At 34.6% G+C, this 19,197-nt stretch overlaps 1 protein-coding gene across 1 annotated transcript; it reads left to right on the top strand.

The window, feature by feature from the left end:
- Window positions 1-1,382: 1,382 nt before the first annotated feature.
- On the top strand, window positions 1,383-14,413 carry LOC126844172 (DNA-directed RNA polymerase II subunit RPB1-like). Its single transcript, XM_050582085.1, has 27 exons — window positions 1,383-1,460; window positions 1,596-1,728; window positions 2,454-2,590; window positions 2,666-2,809; window positions 3,297-3,590; window positions 3,659-3,819; window positions 4,396-4,617; window positions 4,778-5,035; window positions 5,154-5,364; window positions 5,470-5,679; window positions 5,759-5,927; window positions 6,016-6,314; window positions 6,421-6,643; window positions 6,745-7,206; window positions 7,279-7,484; window positions 7,556-7,690; window positions 8,297-8,588; window positions 9,487-9,728; window positions 9,963-10,166; window positions 10,255-10,439; window positions 10,531-10,649; window positions 10,741-10,929; window positions 11,003-11,372; window positions 11,446-11,739; window positions 11,938-12,021; window positions 12,714-13,010; window positions 13,109-14,413. Exons 1-27 carry the CDS (start codon window positions 1,383-1,385, stop codon window positions 13,230-13,232), a joined length of 5,742 nt encoding a protein of 1,913 aa, XP_050438042.1. The 3' UTR covers window positions 13,233-14,413.
- Window positions 14,414-19,197: the final 4,784 nt, after the last annotated feature.

Genomic DNA, 19,197 nt, shown 5'->3' with positions numbered 1-19,197 from the left:
CGTTCTCATTTATTGTGACCATTCGCGACAGCGTGCAAACTTGTCAGCCAACCCTTCTATAACTCGGTCGTCATCGCGCGTTCATCAAGTGCGCTGAACGTTCACCAGACAGTGGCAGAAGTAAGTTTTACATCTTGTTTTACTATCAATGGGCACCCAATAGTCAATAATTGTTTGGATAATTTCAAAAGTGTAACACATACAAATACAGCACAGGTTTGTCCAGACACATCCGAGTGGTCCGTTTCCCACTGTTTCGGCATATTAGGAATTAACAATTTTTTTTTGATATTTGTCTGTTTCGTTTTTATGCTAAAATGTATAATATTAAAAATGCGCGGGAACATCAAGTTCCTAGCCTTGTTTGCTAGTGCGGCGTACACATAGTCTTTTGTTTTGTGTTTATTACAGGAATGCGCAATACATATTTTTATACTCAATACGTCTTATTCAGGCAATTTCTGTATATTATCTTCGTATATTTATATAAATAATATCCATAAGTTAGTAATGTCAAAATTGTACAATAAATGTAAAATACGTTTACAATATAGTCCACTAAAAATAAAACGAAATTCATGATATTTTTTTTACAAACAATATTTTTAGTGAACAGCCGTTTGTGGGAGTCCTGTATCTTCGGACTTTATGAGAAAAAAAGGAGTACCGCAAATGTTTGTAAGTGCGATAAATCGTTTAAAAAAGTATATTATTATCACGTAATTCCAGCACATTTTCACATGTTCATAATTTACATTCACCGTCGTCAACACAAGAGCTTTGTCGGTAGTTTTTAGAATTATATCGCGCAACACAATAGTGACGAACAAAGTCACAACTCAAAAAAATACACACGATTTTGATGCTAACAAAAAAAATAACTGCTGTAACATTGGGTGTGAATTAAAATTGTATAAATATCTACATTATAAATGATTTTCTTAGTGCATACGTGGTAGGGAAATAATATTATTCAAAAATAATAATTGGTCAGCTTGGCCAACTCCTCAGTTGGATGAGTCACTGAGATTCATCGCGTATCAAAAAGAGTTGCCTAACTTTATAAACACAAGTATGCTACTCTAAATCGGCATATTCGACCCGTTAAGCCGCTATAGTTTTATTGTATAAATTAGTTAACAATAGTTATGTTAAATATTGAAAACGGTTCTAGGTTATATAGTGGTTATTAAAATTAAATATTGTCCGATGTAGCTGCTCTGTACGTGTACAGCTGTCTTGGGCGATTATCGCAACTGTGCGACGACGGAAAAACGGATCGTTTCAATCAAAGGCGGACGAAAACGACTTGAAAATCGGCGAAGAAAACATAATGGATTTTAGTGATTAAAAGTAGAAAGAAAACGACGTGAAATAGCATTATGGCCGCAAGCGATTCGAAAGCACCACTCGTAACTGTCAAAAGGGTGCAATTCGGTATTTTGTCTCCGGATGAATGTGTAAGTACTGTACTTTCGACGTTTGTAGTTCTGTTAGCGACTATCTAGACGAATAGTGTTCGTTCTCAAACTACATTTTATTTTAATTTCAATGAAATTATAATTTATTGTTCGTATGTATATTTTTCTTTTCAGAGACGTATGTCAGTCACAGATGGCGGTATACATTTTGCAGAAACAATGGACGGTAAGCGCCCAAAACTCGGAGGTCTTATGGACCCTCGACAAGGAGTTATCGATCGGTTTACGAGATGTCAGACTTGCACGGGTAAGGGATATTATATATTGTATTTTCTAAGATTAGGCTAAACTGCTGCAAATAAACGGTATAAGTTGATTGACTGATACACCAAAATCCATCCCGCGTTCGAATAAAAAAAAACCGTCATAACTATTACAGCTATTACAGCTATAAAGCCTAAAATGTTGTGACATTCAGCCAGCCGCATATACTGTGCACAACTAGGTGGTGTGACACGACAATAGGAAGCGAGAAAATAAAAAAAAATTCCGGTCAAAATTAAAAAACAAAATTACTCACAATCATCGTCATCAAAACTCAGTTACTTTATCCGAGACGCCTAAAGACTAGTTTTTAACTGAATGTAATATTCTCAAAGTATTAATCGACTCTAACGACGGGCCAAATTGTATCTTCTACAATTTCGGTTGTCGGTAATAAGTATAAAAATATCTCAGCTTTATTTCATCCGAACAATATAGTGAACATTATTATCTTGAAATTCATCTAGCGGATATCCTATTTTATAACACTTATTATACTCCTACTCGGGATATTTTTCATCACTTTATATTGATGATGTAAACAAGCCATAACCTTATACAAATTATACAAATGTAGGGAGTACCGTACCGATAATGCATTTTCTCCAATAAAATCGATGACATTTTTTTTTAATACCGACTAATATAATCTATATACCTTAATATGATCTATCACCTTCAGTATATAAATTGTCAATTGTGTTTTAGGTAACATGACTGAATGTGCTGGTCATTTTGGTCACATTGAACTTGCCAAGCCCGTGTTTCACATAGGATTTCTTCCTAAAATCATAAAGATACTACGATGTGTTTGTTACTACTGCTCAAAACTTTTGGTTACTCCTGTAAGTAGGAAATTTGATATTTACGATAAATCTTTACCGCGGACGTTTTTGAACTATTGTTTTGTTTTGTTATAGACTAGTAGTAAAGTAAAAGACATTTTAATGAATTCCAAACGGCAACCGAGAAAACGTTTGGTGTTTATATACGATTTGTGTAAAGCCAAAACGGTTTGTGAAGGAGGCGATCAATTGGATATAACCAACGATCCAAATCCCCCAGTGAGTACAATACACGATTGTTGTCGAATTTAGCAGCAATTTTGTTTAATTTTTTTTCGTACTATATCAATAAATATTTAGACGGATAGATAGATTTATATATTTAAATGTACATTTTTTTTTTTTTTTAATGTAAATGTGTGTTTTAATTTAGTACGATTTATTTTTTTACATAACTACAATTATTGTCAGTACTGCTGGGTTTATATATTGTATTGACATTATGAGATGTTATTGTAATCACTTTAATATGTTTACAATTTTGTATTTGCAAAATTTGGAAAGTAGTGTTTTCCAAATCACATTACCAATAGCTTTTAAAATAACATAATTTAATGAAGGCAAACGGAAACACCCACTACCGTAATAACTAAATAGTAGAATAATATATTCCAAATGCGTGCCTACGCCATTTTGGATTTTATTATAATACATTTTAATCTGACCTGGGTGTAGATCTTAAATCCTAGATTTGGACGATTTACAGGACACAAAGCCCGGACACGGTGGTTGCGGTCGATTTCAACCAAAAATTCGACGCACTGGTTTGGACCTGACGGCCGAATGGAAACACGTCAATGATGAAAGTCAAGATAAAAAAATAACTCTAACGGCCGAACGAGCACTTGAAATTCTCAAACACATCACGGACGAAGAGATAATTATTTTGGGAATGGATCCGAAATTTTCGCGACCCGAATGGATGGTGCTGACCGTTTTGCCGGTGCCCCCTTTGGCTGTCCGGCCGGCGGTTGTTATGCATGGGTCGGCTAGAAATCAAGTGAGTGTGTACAAATTGAAAATCTATCGAAACAACAACCGTATACGTATAACAAAATGTGTTTTCAGGACGATTTAACACACAAGCTGGCCGACATAGTAAAGTGCAACAACGAATTAAAACACAACGAACAGGCCGGTGCTGCCACACATATTTTATCTCAGAGTCTAAAAATGCTACAATTTCACGTCGCCACATTTGTTGATAACGACATGCCAGGACTTCCAAGGTAAAATCAAATTCACTAAAATAATACACATAACCGCGTTTCGGTTTCATTTAAAACCATTCTTCACTGGCAACCGGTCATAAAATGATTGTCTTAACCACAAGAAAGTAAACGAATATTAACGGAAAATTATAGATTCCAGCTGCTTTAATTTGGGGGGAAATAAATTATCTCATCTGAAAACGGTAAAAATCGCATTTTTTCTAAAATTGGACACAACTGGTAGGAGGTACCAATATGACTATGAAACATTGTTGATACTTTTCATATGAAATTGTAGTAACGGTAATAATAAATAGGTCTCAAATAACAAGCGTAACCTATTTACCTACATGTTTTTTGTCAAAAAAGAACGGGAAATTTCACATTTATGTATATAACTTTAAGTGTTCAGTATTGTGTTTTGTTAAAATGTTGTACTATAATAATCATTATTATGTTGTTAAAATGTTTTACTACGATAATAATTAATTTTATTGTTTAACATATTATAATATTCGGTTCAATAGTAATGTACGGTAATGAAAACAAAAAAGCTATACGTGTCCATACTACAACAACACATTTTGTTTTTAGAGCTATGCAAAAATCTGGCAAACCTCTGAAATCGTTAAAAGCTCGGCTGAAGGGAAAAGAAGGTAGAATTCGAGGAAATTTAATGGGCAAACGTGTAGATTTCTCAGCCCGCACTGTCATCACGCCGGATCCGAACTTGCGCATCGATGAAGTCGGCGTCCCACGTTCAATTGCCCAAAACATGACTTTCCCGGAAATTGTTACTCCATTCAACATTGACGAGTAAGTGCCGAGAGTGTTTCGAAGACACTAACAATGAAAGACCATCGGTATTGATATTTTGGCCATTCTGGTATTAGTGTTATCCGAATTTTACACATCATTTTACACACGTTGGTCACAACAAATTACCCGCGTTACGATCTACATTTTTTTTATTTAGAATGATTAAACTGGTGCACCGCGGCCATTCTCAGTATCCAGGTGCCAAGTACATCATACGAGACAACGGAGAAAGAGTGGATTTACGTTTTCATCCCAGACCGTCGGATTTGCATTTACAATGTGGTTATAAAGTCGAAAGACACATCAAGAACGGTGACCTGGTAGTATTCAACAGACAGCCCACACTGCACAAAATGAGTATGATGGGTCACCGCGTAAGAGTTCTACCGTGGTCTACATTCCGTATGAACTTAAGGTGCCCGATGAATTACTAATATATTATATATACCTAGTATATATATATATATATATATTTTTTTTTTCTTTCAATCGCAAGAGTACCTAATTTGTTGTACTGTGTTTATTGTCATTAGCTGCACGTCACCTTACAACGCTGATTTCGACGGCGACGAGATGAATCTTCACGTTCCACAGTCTATGGAAACGAGGGCCGAAGTGGAAAACATCCATATCACTTCCAGGCAAATCATTACGCCCCAGAATAACAAACCAGTCATGGGAATCGTTCAAGATACATTGACTGCAGTCAGAAAAATGACAAAGAGAGATGTTTTTATCGAGAAGGTAATTTAATGCGTTTATTTACAATGGAAAGTTTCTCAAGCTTCGTTGACACGATTATATACTATTAAGTAATATCAAATGTATGTGTCTTTCTTTTGCGTACAGGAACAATTGATGAACTTACTAATGCATTTGCCCAACTGGAACGGAAGAATGCCCGTTCCGTGTATATTAAAACCTAAAGCCTTGTACACGGGCAAACAGTTGTTTTCCTTGATAATTCCCGGCAATGTCAACATGATACGCACGCATTCTACTCATCCGGACGACGAAGATAACGGTCCCTATAGATGGATATCTCCCGGAGATACTAAGGTGGTGTACGCACACAATTTCGTCGACAATAATAATTATATGTAATCAAATTTAACACTTTTGGTAACACCGCTTACAGGTAATTGTGGAACACGGTGAATTAATTATGGGTATACTATGCAAAAAGACATTGGGCACATCTGCCGGCTCTCTGCTTCATATATGCATGCTGGAACTAGGCCATGAAATTTGCGGTCAGTTCTACGGTAATATTCAAAGCGTGGTCAATAATTGGCTTCTCTACGAAGGTAATGTATTTTCCATATATATATATATGTATTTATTCAATTCGAGATATTTTTCTAAAATAATCTGCGTTACAATAAATCAATTCAGGGCACTCCATTGGTATTGGCGATACGATCGCCGATCCTCAGACTTATCTGGAAATTCAAAAAGCCATCAAGAAAGCCAAACAAGACGTGATCGAAGTAATACAGAAAGCGCACAGCATGGACCTGGAGCCGACGCCCGGAAACACTTTGCGGCAGACCTTCGAAAATCAAGTGAACAGAATTTTGAACGATGCTCGCGACAAAACCGGAGGTTCTGCCAAAAAATCTCTAACGGAATACAACAATCTCAAGGCTATGGTCGTGTCGGGATCCAAAGGATCGAACATTAATATTTCTCAGGTGCGTGGTGATGTGTGCGATTGCATGTTTGACGTATTACACATCTCTATATTCATTAAAATAATAAAAAAATATGAACAATACGTTAAATGATGCTTCTATATAGGTCATTGCGTGTGTTGGCCAGCAAAACGTAGAAGGTAAACGTATACCGTTTGGGTTTCGGAAGCGTACGTTGCCACATTTTATCAAAGACGACTACGGTCCTGAATCGCGAGGCTTTGTGGAAAATTCCTATCTCGCCGGATTGACGCCATCCGAGTTTTTTTTCCACGCGATGGGAGGCCGCGAAGGGCTCATCGATACAGCCGTTAAAACTGCTGAAACCGGTAAGTATCACTCGGTCGACACAATAAACGCGACGACTGACAACAAATTATAATCTAATAATTTAATAATAAAAACAATTACTATCATCATCATCGTCCAGGATACATTCAGAGACGATTAATCAAAGCCATGGAGTCGGTGATGGTCCATTACGACGGGACCGTTCGCAACTCTACCGGTCAACTGATTCAATTCCGGTACGGAGAAGACGGTTTGCGCGGCGAAGCTGTGGAATTTCAGAATTTAGACACCATCGAACCGTCGCACGAGAGATTCGAAGAACAATTTAAATTTGACGTTTCCAACGAAAAGCTCATGAGGAAACTGTTTACGGAAGACGTGGTGAAGGAATTGTCCGACAGCAACAATACGGTAACCGAGTTGGAATACGAATGGGAACAGTTAAACGCTGACCGAGACACGCTCAGGCAGATTTTTCGAACTGGCGACAGCAAAGTGGTGTTGCCGTGTAATCTCAAACGAATGATATGGAACGTACAAAAAATTTTCGGTATCAATAAACGACTGCCGACGGATTTGAGCCCTATCAAAGTGCTGCGCGGTAAAGTGCTTGTGTTTTATTAACGACCGTCGAAACGCCTATAATAAAAACAATTTTTTTGCTGTCATATAGGAGTTAGAGATTTATTGGACAAATGCGTTATTGTAGCCGGCAAAGACCAGTTGAGTAAACAGGCCAACGAAAATGCTACATTACTGTTCCAATGTTTAGTGCGTTCAACGCTATGCACCAAACTGGTATCCGAGAAATTTCGTTTGTCTTCGGAAGCGTTTGAATGGTTAATGGGTGAAATCGAAAACCGGTTTAACCAAGCTCAGGTTAGCGTGTCCTAGGGTAAAAGCAGTTTGAGCAAAAATATGTTTCTACTCTATTTTTTTTATGAATATAGGCCGTTCCCGGAGAAATGGTAGGAGCGTTGGCTGCTCAGAGTTTAGGAGAACCGGCTACTCAAATGACGTTAAATACATTCCACTTTGCTGGTGTTTCATCGAAAAATGTAACTCTGGGAGTGCCCAGATTGAAGGTAATAATATTGACACTTGTGTATTGTTCAAAGAAACTCTATTTTTTTCAATGTGGCTCAAGTGTGCTGAATATGTTTTCAATGGATAAAAACTTTATTCCAAAAAAACAGCCTATAGCATATAATATGCATAACGAAATAAGCGTTAAGTATCACTTAGGTGGTAATCGTAAACTAACGTGGTAGATGTTAATGCAATATTTGTCTTATAGAATAAACAGACATATACTAACTTTTATAGGTGAATAAAATACATACACTTCTTATAATTAGAATTTTTTAATTTAAAATTAAAAAATAAAAATTTGAGACCATAATAATCACTTTTAGTATAAATGAGTATAAACATAATATAATATGTATAAAATATTATACATTTATTTAACGATCCAAACATTAATCATAGTTTTACTGTTGTTTCCGACCAGTGCAAAATCGGGGTTTAATCATTTAAATCGTTTTTTTTAAATAAAAGTTAAATATAAGTGCTGGGATGGAATGGGATGAAGGGCTGGGATGGGTGATGTGAGTTACTAGAAAATTTTTAGGGAATATATATATATATATATATACAATCTCAATATGTGTCTCAATTGATTTTTTCAGGAAATCATAAACATAAGTAAGAGGCCGAAAGCTCCTTCGCTGACTGTTTTTTTGACGGGAACGGCAGCTAGAGACGCGGAGAAAGCCAAAAACGTATTGTGCCGTCTCGAGCACACAACCTTGAGAAAAGTAACGGCCAATACGGCCATTTATTATGATCCAGATCCGCACAATACAGTAATAAGCGAAGATCAGGAATTTGTAGATATCTACTACGAGATGCCCGATTTTGATCCAACGAAAATCTCTCCGTGGTTGTTGCGTATCGAATTAGATCGAAAAAAGATGACCGGTGAGAACTGTTATGAAATTAGATCAAATTAACCAACCGTGTAATCCCCATTCACTAATTGACTAATCGTTTAATAGTTTCCCGGTTGTGATTACGTTTTTAATCATAATTTACCGAATTTCAATTATGATATGATATTTTAATTATGTGCCTGTAAAGGTTACACATGCTTACTTTCAGTTTTTGGAGTTTTCGTCATGCCGCGTATACATTGTCCAAGATAACATTTAATACAAATTTTCAATAATTTATTGATAGTCGACATTTTAATGTTACAAAAAAAAATTGAGTATATTATAGTTGACAAATTTAGATAATTATGATTTTTCAATTTATTTATATTAACTTTTGAAATTTCATTTATACATTTTTTTTATTATAAATGTTTATATTTTACATAGCACTAAAACGCGTCCGGTACATTTATGCTATATGATCTCTGTACATAAGTTTTGCACAATGTATTTCTTTTACATGACTATGAAGAAATCAGCTTTTTCCTGATTATTTTGTCAAGTTGTAAATCGTCATTTCAATCATATTACTGGCAATCGTCTAGATCATAGGTTCTTAACCGGTGGTCCTCGGACCCCTTGGGGGTCTATAGATGGTCACTTGGGGGTCCATGGAGTGGCTGTCATTTTTTTTAAATAACCCAAAAATAAATTTGTTTGAAATTAATTGTGAACTTTATTGAATGTATAATTATTAATTTTGTATACGTTAGCGGCCGTTCATATATCAGTAAAATTTCCGATAACGTTTTAAAGACAACAATAATAATTTCTTGCCCGTAATACAACTCTTAAAAATCATTAAAAAATAAGAAAAACATTTTTTTGGAGGGGGGGGGGGTATCCGTGATTATACATTATACTTATATATTATGTGTTTTTAGATAAAAAATTAACCATGGAAGCGATATCGGAAAAGATCAATGCCGGTTTTGGCGATGACCTCAATTGTATTTTCAATGACGATAACTCAGACAAATTAATCCTACGCATACGCATAATGAATCTCGATGATGGCAAAATGAATGGGCGCGCCGAAGACGAAGACGACGGTGTTGAAAAAATGGAAGACGACATGTTCCTTAGATGTATCGAAGCAAATATGTTATCCGATATGACTTTGCAAGTAGGTGAAAATTATTTCATTAATACCAAAAAAAAACTCATTATTAATAAATACATCACGTACTTAAACATTACTTAATGTACTTGATGTAATTGTACATTAAACGAATCATAATTAAAATACACGGTACACGGGTACCTATATATTATTTTGTTAAAATATATTACACATCTACACGATAATAATATATGTATTGCAATTTATATCAAATTGCTTTTGTTCTCCTCGACTTAGGGAATAGAGTCAATAACAAAAGTCTACATGCACTTGCCTTTGGCTGATTCTAAAAAAAGAACAGTGATCACTGAAAATGGCGAATTCAGAGCAATTGCCGACTGGTTGCTGGAAACTGACGGCACGAGCCTGATGAGAGTGTTAAGCGAGAAGGATGTCGACCCCTCGAGAACGTTTTCCAACGATATTTGTGAAATATTTTCTGTAAGCGTTCGTCGGTTGTATAATAATTTATGTAATATTTTTGATCGACCGAACCGTGTAAATAACTTGCATTAATCGCGTTGTACAGGTGTTGGGCATAGAAGCCGTGCGCAAGTCTGTGGAAAAAGAAATGAATACCGTATTGCAGTTTTACGGTTTGTATGTAAACTATCGTCATTTGGCATTGCTATGCGATGTAATGACAGCCAAAGGTCATCTGATGGCCATTACTCGACACGGTATCAACAGGCAAGACACTGGAGTTTTGATGAAGTACGTAAAACAAATAGTAATCCTATTGAAAAGAAAAAAAAACCAGCACATATTTGGTTCAATCGACAATGTGATTTGATTTTGTTTTCAGATGTTCATTCGAAGAGACCGTTGAAGTTTTATTAGATGCGGCGTTGCACGGCGAAGTGGATCCCATGAAGGGAGTATCGGAAAACATTATAATGGGACAACTTCCCAAAATGGGAACGGGTATTTAATAAACTATTATGCAATTCGTATTTTCCCACTTTTCTTCCGCAAGTACTATTTATGATCGTGGCATCGTGTTTGATATTTCAAGGTTGTTTCGATTTGCTACTGGACGCTGTAAGAGCTCAAGAGGGCATAGAAATACCTATAGACCCTGAATTTATGGGGCGCCCGAACAACGATGGCATGCTCTTGAATGCAAGTTCGCCGTCCATTATTTCCGCAATGACTCCATGGAATCAACCGTCCACGCCGGTTTATCAAAATTTATGGTCGTCAAGTAAGACGATGATGCTATATTTATTTTCTATAGTATAACATATTATGACGTATTGCACTCTATTGTTTTTCAGCCATGACCCCTGGAGGCCCCGCTTTCTCGCCGGCAGGGTCCAGCGACTCCGGCGGTAGTACGCCCCCATACTGGATGACGAGTGACGGGACACCGGGTAGTCCTGGACTGCCATTGAGCACGTTGAGTCCTTTTTTGCGTAGTCCTAGCTCGGTGTCGCCCAGTTATACGTGCTCGTTAAGTCCACAGTATGGTGTTGTGTCGCCGACAAATTATTCTCCGATAAGTCCGCAGTACACAGCTTGCCTTCAAAATTTGCCTCAGTACTCGCCCATATCTTCTAACTATAGTTATTCCCCGACGAGTCCTTCGTACTCACCGACAAGTCCATCGTACTCCGCCAACTCGTCTTATTCTCCGACCAGTCCTTCGTAAGTACAGTTGGACCACGCTATATCCGTCCTGATTTACAGTGTCAAATATTTGTGATTTAACTAAATTCAGGTACAGTCCAACGTCGCCAGCATACAGCCCTACGTCGCCTTCTTATAGTCCAGCGACGCCCGCATACAGTCCAACGTCTCCGACGTACAGTCCGACCTCTCCGACGTACAGTCCAACGTCACCGACGTATAGTCCAACGTCTCCGACGTACAGCCCAACGTCTCCGACGTACAGCCCAACGTCTCCGACGTACAGCCCAACGTCTCCGTCGTATCGTTCAACATCTCCGTCGTATAGTCCAACGTCTCCGTCTTACAATCCAACGTCTCCGTCTTATAGTCCAACAACGCCGTCGTAAGTACAATAACAGTTTCGAAAAAAAATGTACGAGATCACAATTCACCGTTTTAGATTTTAATCACGGTTAAATGCACTGTAGAGAACCCGATGAGTAGATGACCGCGGTTTCAATAATTATTGTCTTAGATAAACACCGCAGCGACGAACTTGTGGGATGAATATTATTTTGCATTAATTTTTATTTGAATTCAGGTACAGTCCATCGAGCCCAGCGTTCCGATCCGGAGCAATTAGCTATAGCCCAACATTGCCGTCTTACAGTCCACCGTCACAATAGTAAGTATATCGTTTTAATATTTGATTCTAGGTTTATTTGGAATTTTCACTAAAAAGAGTTGGATAAATACTAGTTGTGAATAATAACGTTTACGAAAAAAACTTTTAAATTAATTTAATTTATGTTCTCTGAAAAATTTAACAATAGTTGAAATCAGTTAATTTCACATTTTATTAATCAATTAGAAGATGTTTGACCCTTGTCTTTAGATAATATGTATTTAATTTGATTACAAACAATGTAGCTTGTATAAATAGTTAATACATAAATTCATCAATTTTATGTAAAATAAAACAATTTGTAAAAAGTAAATTTAAAATCAAGCTTCTGAGTTTACTTATTTTAAAACAAATTTTTAAATCACTAATAAAATAGATACAACCGCGTTAAACGTTTCAAAAAGTTGTTTTGTAAAAATTACAAAATTATTGACGGTTAAAAATTAACTCATACCATTAAGAAAGATAGGTATTATATTATGTGTCACTAAACAATTTAACATTATAATATTTTGTTCGTTTTTGTTGTTTAGTTAATAGATTTTTTTAAACGAGGTTTATGTAAAATTTTAATTTTTCTAAATAATTATTTAAAAAAAAAAAAATGTTCATACATTTCCTTTATTTATTACACCCTATACAATACGGGTGGGTTGATAAATACTAGTTGAACGATTTTTTTTCCGTTTCAGTTCGACTTCGCCCAACTATAGTCCTAAGTCGCCCACCTATAGTCCAAAGTCTCCACAATACGTACCGTCGACATCATACACTTCTAAAGAATCGGAAAGTCCTCAATATTCGCCAATGGCCGCCAGCCCGATTTACTCGCCAAGCAGCCCAATATACATACCGTCCAATAATGTTTCGTATTCGCCGCCTTCTGCACAGCAGCATGCAAACACTGCGGCCAACACACAATACAGTCCGTTTTACAGCCCAAGTTCTCCGGCTTACTCGCCGATTAACTACTCCAGGACAAGTCCGAGGTAAACATTGAATATTTTACCCTTCAGCAGCTATAACGTACAAAATATACGCAAAATATAATTTTAATAACATTCCATGCGGATTCACATTGTTTCAGGTACTCGCCAAGCTCGCCAAACTACTCGCCGAGTTCACCAAACCGCACGCCTATCGCACAGAGTCCTCCGTCGCCGGTATACTCAGCTTCATCTCCTGACTACAGCGGTACAGACGACCAATGATGATTTTATATATTATGTTTATTGACATTTATTTGTAAAAACCGTATCATCGTTTTGGTCGAGTTGCTCGCCTCGGTTCGCTCAAAAGGCTCGTCAACCCAGCCTACCTATCTGACACTTACATGCCATTCCTTAAAACATTGGCCTTCATTCCCCTATTTGACTGCGTCTGTGTCTTTAAACTTTTTTAAATATCTAATACAATCTTCTTATCTATTAAATTTCTCTCGTGTGTTTTTCATCCATTTCACTATTGCTTCTTCTTCCCCGCTTTCAACGTGCCTGATCCATATCGTATATATATCGAGTATCCGTGTTTGACTCCATTCTCTCTCGTTTTTTACCAAAAGTCAAGCAACTAGCAAATTTTAATTTCTTAAAACACTGTTTTTTTACTACATGTAGTATTCCGTCTATCTCAGTCGCATATACATTTGAGTATTTTCGTTTTAGCTATATTTCCATTATTTCTTCTGTCTTTTTATACTTCTGGATAAGATGCCCCGCAAAAAAATGTTGGCTCCATTGTTGACCTGCTTAGCAAAAAGATAATTGACTGATGAGTGAGGTAGGAAAATGAAACACATATTCATGATCCAATGTACTTCCTTTAAGAAAAAAACTAACGATTTTTATCTATTTTTTCTACTACTTTCCCCCTAAATTTCTTTGTATCACTCATTATTTTAACATTTTCAATTTATACTGTCTTGTAGTAAATCTTCTATTCACTCTTGGACCGAAATTCCTCAACGACAAACGTCTGACATATACCCTCACGCCTATTGCTATTGCTTTGGTTATTATATAGGTATGATATTCTGCCTAACGAGTATACTGCATTGTATCTATTAGCTGTTTGCATTCTACATTGTAGTTGAATTTGCACATAACATTAAGTAAAAAAAAATATTGTAAAACTTAAAATATTATTATAAGTGGTTGAAAAGGTCACAAAAATTGTTTTAAAAAATTACTTAGTACCTAATAAAATATGTTATACAATGTACATTTGCAAACAATGCGATTCCAGTAAATAATGTAGTCCGATATGATTTACGCTTATCATTATTTGATAGACCTACTTAACTATACTTACTTTATATAGGTTACTTAACAATTATATTCGGTTTGAAAACGTTTTTCAAATTTTATTAATGGACATTATTGTATTGTACCGATCTAAGCTTTATGATATAAAATGTTTTCATAGATACAATTCTTAATAATTGTAATACGTGTGTTTGTTTTAGGATAACTTTGTACTTGTATTTAGCTACTATTCATTTATTATGATTTTTTTTTTTTTTGAGAACTCCGTTTGTTGTGTTATTACTATTGGTCTTAGTGTGAGAATTTTTTTTAATTATAAAGTGAAATTGTATGACATAGATTTTGTAAAATATTTCAAGGAAATGAACAATGTAATACAATTGCATAATTATACACGATTATAATAATTTATTATTATTTTACTATTAAATTTGCTTCTACTGGGAAACTAGCGTCTTGATAACGACAGAAAAATAATATAGGTATTACAATTCGTACAGAAAATGTAATCTATGTACACAGTATACCTATTTATATCGCACTTCATTTTGGCAACTAAAACATATTTGATTAACTAGATTTTAAAAATGTTAATTTTTCCTTATAACGTGTACCCATTTCCTCAGTGTAAAGTAATTTTACATTTTTAATCATTAACCTTGAACTATAAAAAAAAAATCAAAGTTCACACTATTAAATAAATACTTTAAAACATAAACGTTAGAAACGGGAAATTCCGATTTTAATTACGAGATAGATTATAAAAATTAAAATGTCTAAAAAAAAAATTCTTTCTAGCAAATTTTGATAAACTAAATAGATAATATCACTAGGCCATCCAGAAAATTTATATTTTCAGACTGGCCAGAGTGCCCCTGTGTACTACCAATCTTGAGAGTAAAAAATGATGAGGACTTTTAAAAAAAAAAAAAATAAGAGCCATTGTATAAATATGCAAATTAAAACAGTAGTATAGCCACGACAAAAATTTAAAAAGAGTCATGCGAAATATATTAATAAAAACTTAAAACTCTCGCCAAAGGTTACAAAATGTGAGATAGGCCTTTTTTTAGATACAAAAACGTACAGTCCCTATCGTCAATCATTAGCGTTTTCAATAACATTATATAATGTAGTCGTTAGTTAATTAATGAAATGAAATTAATGTTAATTAAAGTATGTAATTTTATAATGACATAATTTGTGAGATTATAAAAATTTTATCACATATTTTGAGTATATTATAATTCATAGGTAATGTACACATAGTAATAAATTATTTGGTAAAAACTGAGAAGACTAAATGTGGCATTCGTTAGGAAAATTTAAACTTATAGCCCATCAGTCGCTTTTTTTTAAATGCTTTTCTTTAACTCGCTAACATGTACGTACGTTTGTACGGGTTTTTTTTCAAATCTTGCAAAATTAATTTAACCCACTTCCCGATGACCTAGAGGGCTGCAACTTGACACGGACACTCATCTCGGATGACAATACAATATCCTGTAATAATATTGGGACTCGGACATCCAGGTCGCCATACACAGGGTCATAAAAGTTTTTCAGCCGAGTCTGCAACCACGAAAGAGCATTTTCATGTCTCGTTGAAGTACCTACCGAATAAATTTAGAGTAGTGGTGGAATTATAGATAATGATATAGTATATTAAGAAGCAGTAACAAGCTAGTATGTTAAAACATCAAGTTTCTGGCTAATATTGTAGTGTTTATTATCTGGCTTAAAACAATTCATAGAGAATTTGGGCCCTTAAACTATTTTGAATTTATCATTTAGTTCTAATTTGAACGTTGAACGTACAACAGATCTCTTATCTCTTACTCACTATCTCCCACCCCTATATCCCACCTCTTAACTCTTACCCCCTGTAACGCTTTTGTAAAGAACGCTTTTTTCGGTTATGTGCCAGAGCTAAGACATGAAAATGTCAATATGAAGGAGTCGTTTAGTGTAAAATTCCATGTTTTTTCAAATATTCCGAAATTCGTTTAACCCACTTCCTGATATTGTTAGAAGGCTGAAATTTAACACAGACATTCATTTTCGATGACAATACAATGTTCCGTCATAATATTGGCACCCGGACATACAGGTCGGAAATGCTGGGGGAGGGGGGTCAAATACGGGGGTCATTTCAGTAAAATTCCATGTTTTTTCAAATATTCCAAAATAAATTTAGTAATCTATTCGCCAATTATTATTATTAAGTACCTTTAATAGGACTAAAATGTAAAAACAAAAAAAATTAATTAATTAAATAAAAACTTTTTTAAAAACAAAGTTTTCGAGCGCAACGAAAAAGTCTAGGTTTTATATAATTCTTGGTTTTCGTTATGTTTACAGAACCAACCGCTCGCGTTATTGGGGTGTACAGATTTGCCCGGGGTGAATACGGAAGAGGAGGTAGTAGCTAAACATCCTGCGTTTGCACCCGGTCGCCGATTCTCCCCCTGTCATGCGTGTTAATCCTTAATCCGGGGCCTTTGTTTAGATCAATAACCGTTGTCGTGGTGATGTGACATCCCCCTTTGCAGCGGAATCGCACGGCCGGCTTTTGCCAAGCGCACCAGCTGCATCCGTCGTCCCGGGGTGTATCGGTCGATATGCCTCGGTCGCCCCTTTCGGCAGCTGCTGCCTTTAATAATAGTCATGGAAAAAAAAAAAGTACTATACTTTTGTGATAATCCCTGAACCGGGTTTACGCCCCTCGACCACATGGTATAGAATATAATAATAATTGTTCAATCGAGTGGCACACGACACCTATTGAATAAATTATAAACTTAAATAGGTACATGACAAAATAGTCGGTTACATATTTTAAATTTTATCAAAACAGTCGGCCTAAATCCGATCTATTCTGATTTAAGTAGATTTAGTTTAACAAACATGAAATTGAAAGTAGATCAAACCGATACGGTGACAGCTGAGTGATAGCCTAGTTAAATGTATAATTTTATAATGTATAGTTAACTTTTGCAAAGCCCCACGAACAATTGGCAATTTTTACTATTTGTTTTGTTAAAAAAACAAATGTCCGGATGGTGTTCCGGGAAAAATTCCACAATTTACACTCAAAACGAAAAACGATATTTATTTGGAAAAAATTTCTGTTATTTTACACAGTTAAAAAAAAAAAGTTAAAAAACCTGTTTTTTTTTACCGAGTAATTGTGTTTGTAACATTATTGGAACAAATAGATGTGTTACTCAGAGAATAACTTTGTCAAAAGAAATAATTGTTTTATTTTCTTCTAATGTGTAAAATGTCCGATTAAAAAAAATATATATTGTTTTTAGAAAGTTAATAGTATAATTTGTCCGTAACTCTATTTGGAATCGTGTAAAAAACCACTAATAGTGTATAATGTCACGGTCGTTTGCGCCAACCAGAGTTTTAATGAATTTATAATTTCAGTGTTGTTAAATTATCTTTAAAACTAAGCTATTTGTTGGTACAAACAACCAAAAGCTTAAAATGATGGTTCATGCAGCAACAGGGCATTCCATATTAGCTATTCAAAACGATATTATATAATTTGGTCGTTATTTTAATAGATTTTTGGGTGTCATTTGGTATATACATACAAAATAATTTAAACATAGCTGTTATGACATGCTCTTTAAGATATAACTGCTTGAGAAATCTGTCAATTTGTACGATGATTTGTTTTCAGACACAACAGTGTAAAAGGGAGAGTGTAATTAGTGTTTGGTAAGAGCGGTATAAGTTATCAACACAGTCAGAATAATATTACCTCTATTTAGCATACTTAAGCATCTTTCTACAACTCGGCTACTACAAACAAATTTAGTTCAGAAAATATTGAATTTCAGATAATAATGGCCTTCAAAAAGAAGTTGGTAAAAATATTTTTTCAAACAATTGAAATGTTTAATGGTATTTTGGGCGGTAGGCAACAATTTTAAATAATCATTTTCTAATCCGACAATCTATCGAATGTAGTTCTACTTAAAGTAGAATAATATTATTATAAATTTCACAGCAATAGATATTTCTGTGTTTTTTTATTTAATATATAAAATATATATATAATTTTAGGGATACTTTTTTCATCGCGACCGATTTGTTTCTTCAAAGGTAGTTTCTGTGGTGAAACCCATTGACAAAATCCATATTACGTTGCACCAGCTAAGGTATAATTCTTGTTTGAATAAACCTCGAAGGTCATAAAATATAGTGTACGGTAATGATTAAGCACAGTAAAATTACAAAACAAAACATTTATGTAAGTATATCATATAATAGTAATTTTACATAGTGGTGTAATAATTAACTATTGTAACTGTTTTAATTATTTTTTGTGTTTTTTCTTTTTATGCAGATAGTGATAAAAAAAAAAAGAGATAAATATTTTACATTTATAGTCAACATAAGGCTACAACAATTTGGGATCGTGAAAAAGTTTGTACTAAAAATGTGTATGGAATTATTAGCTAACAATGAAAAAACACTAGAGGAAAACCCAAAATAAGGATAAAAAATATAATGAAACATGTAGAATTTATAAGCTTTTACATCCCTTTTCTTGTTATTAAATTCCTCGCATATATTTTTCAGTTTATGTTGTAAATAAAATATGAGCGTCTTGTTTTTTCATAATAAAAATGTTTTCTTTTTGCATAAATTTGGTCGTGAACAATTTTTATATTGTTTTAGATAAATTAAAATGTAGGACATACTATTATATTGTATTTTCTCTTTTTTCTCTCTCAGTATTGTGTACATTATTTCATCATAAACCGCATATTTTACAATGGAATAAAACATTTATTATATTTAATATTATTAAATTAGTAATTATTACAATAAAGAAGTAACAAATAAGAATTACAAATAAGGAAGTACAATTATATTGTACTTATCTGTATAA

This window comes from Adelges cooleyi, unplaced genomic scaffold (genome assembly GCF_023614345.1).
Source record: "Adelges cooleyi isolate 19-005CV unplaced genomic scaffold, UGA_ACOO_1.1 ACOO_flye_CR_arks_rails_tigmint_CR_PRNA_651, whole genome shotgun sequence".
Classification (NCBI taxonomy): Eukaryota; Metazoa; Arthropoda; class Insecta; order Hemiptera; family Adelgidae; genus Adelges; species Adelges cooleyi.
The sequence above is the reverse complement of the archived record's forward strand: the minus strand, read 5'-3'. Positions and strand labels throughout refer to the sequence as shown.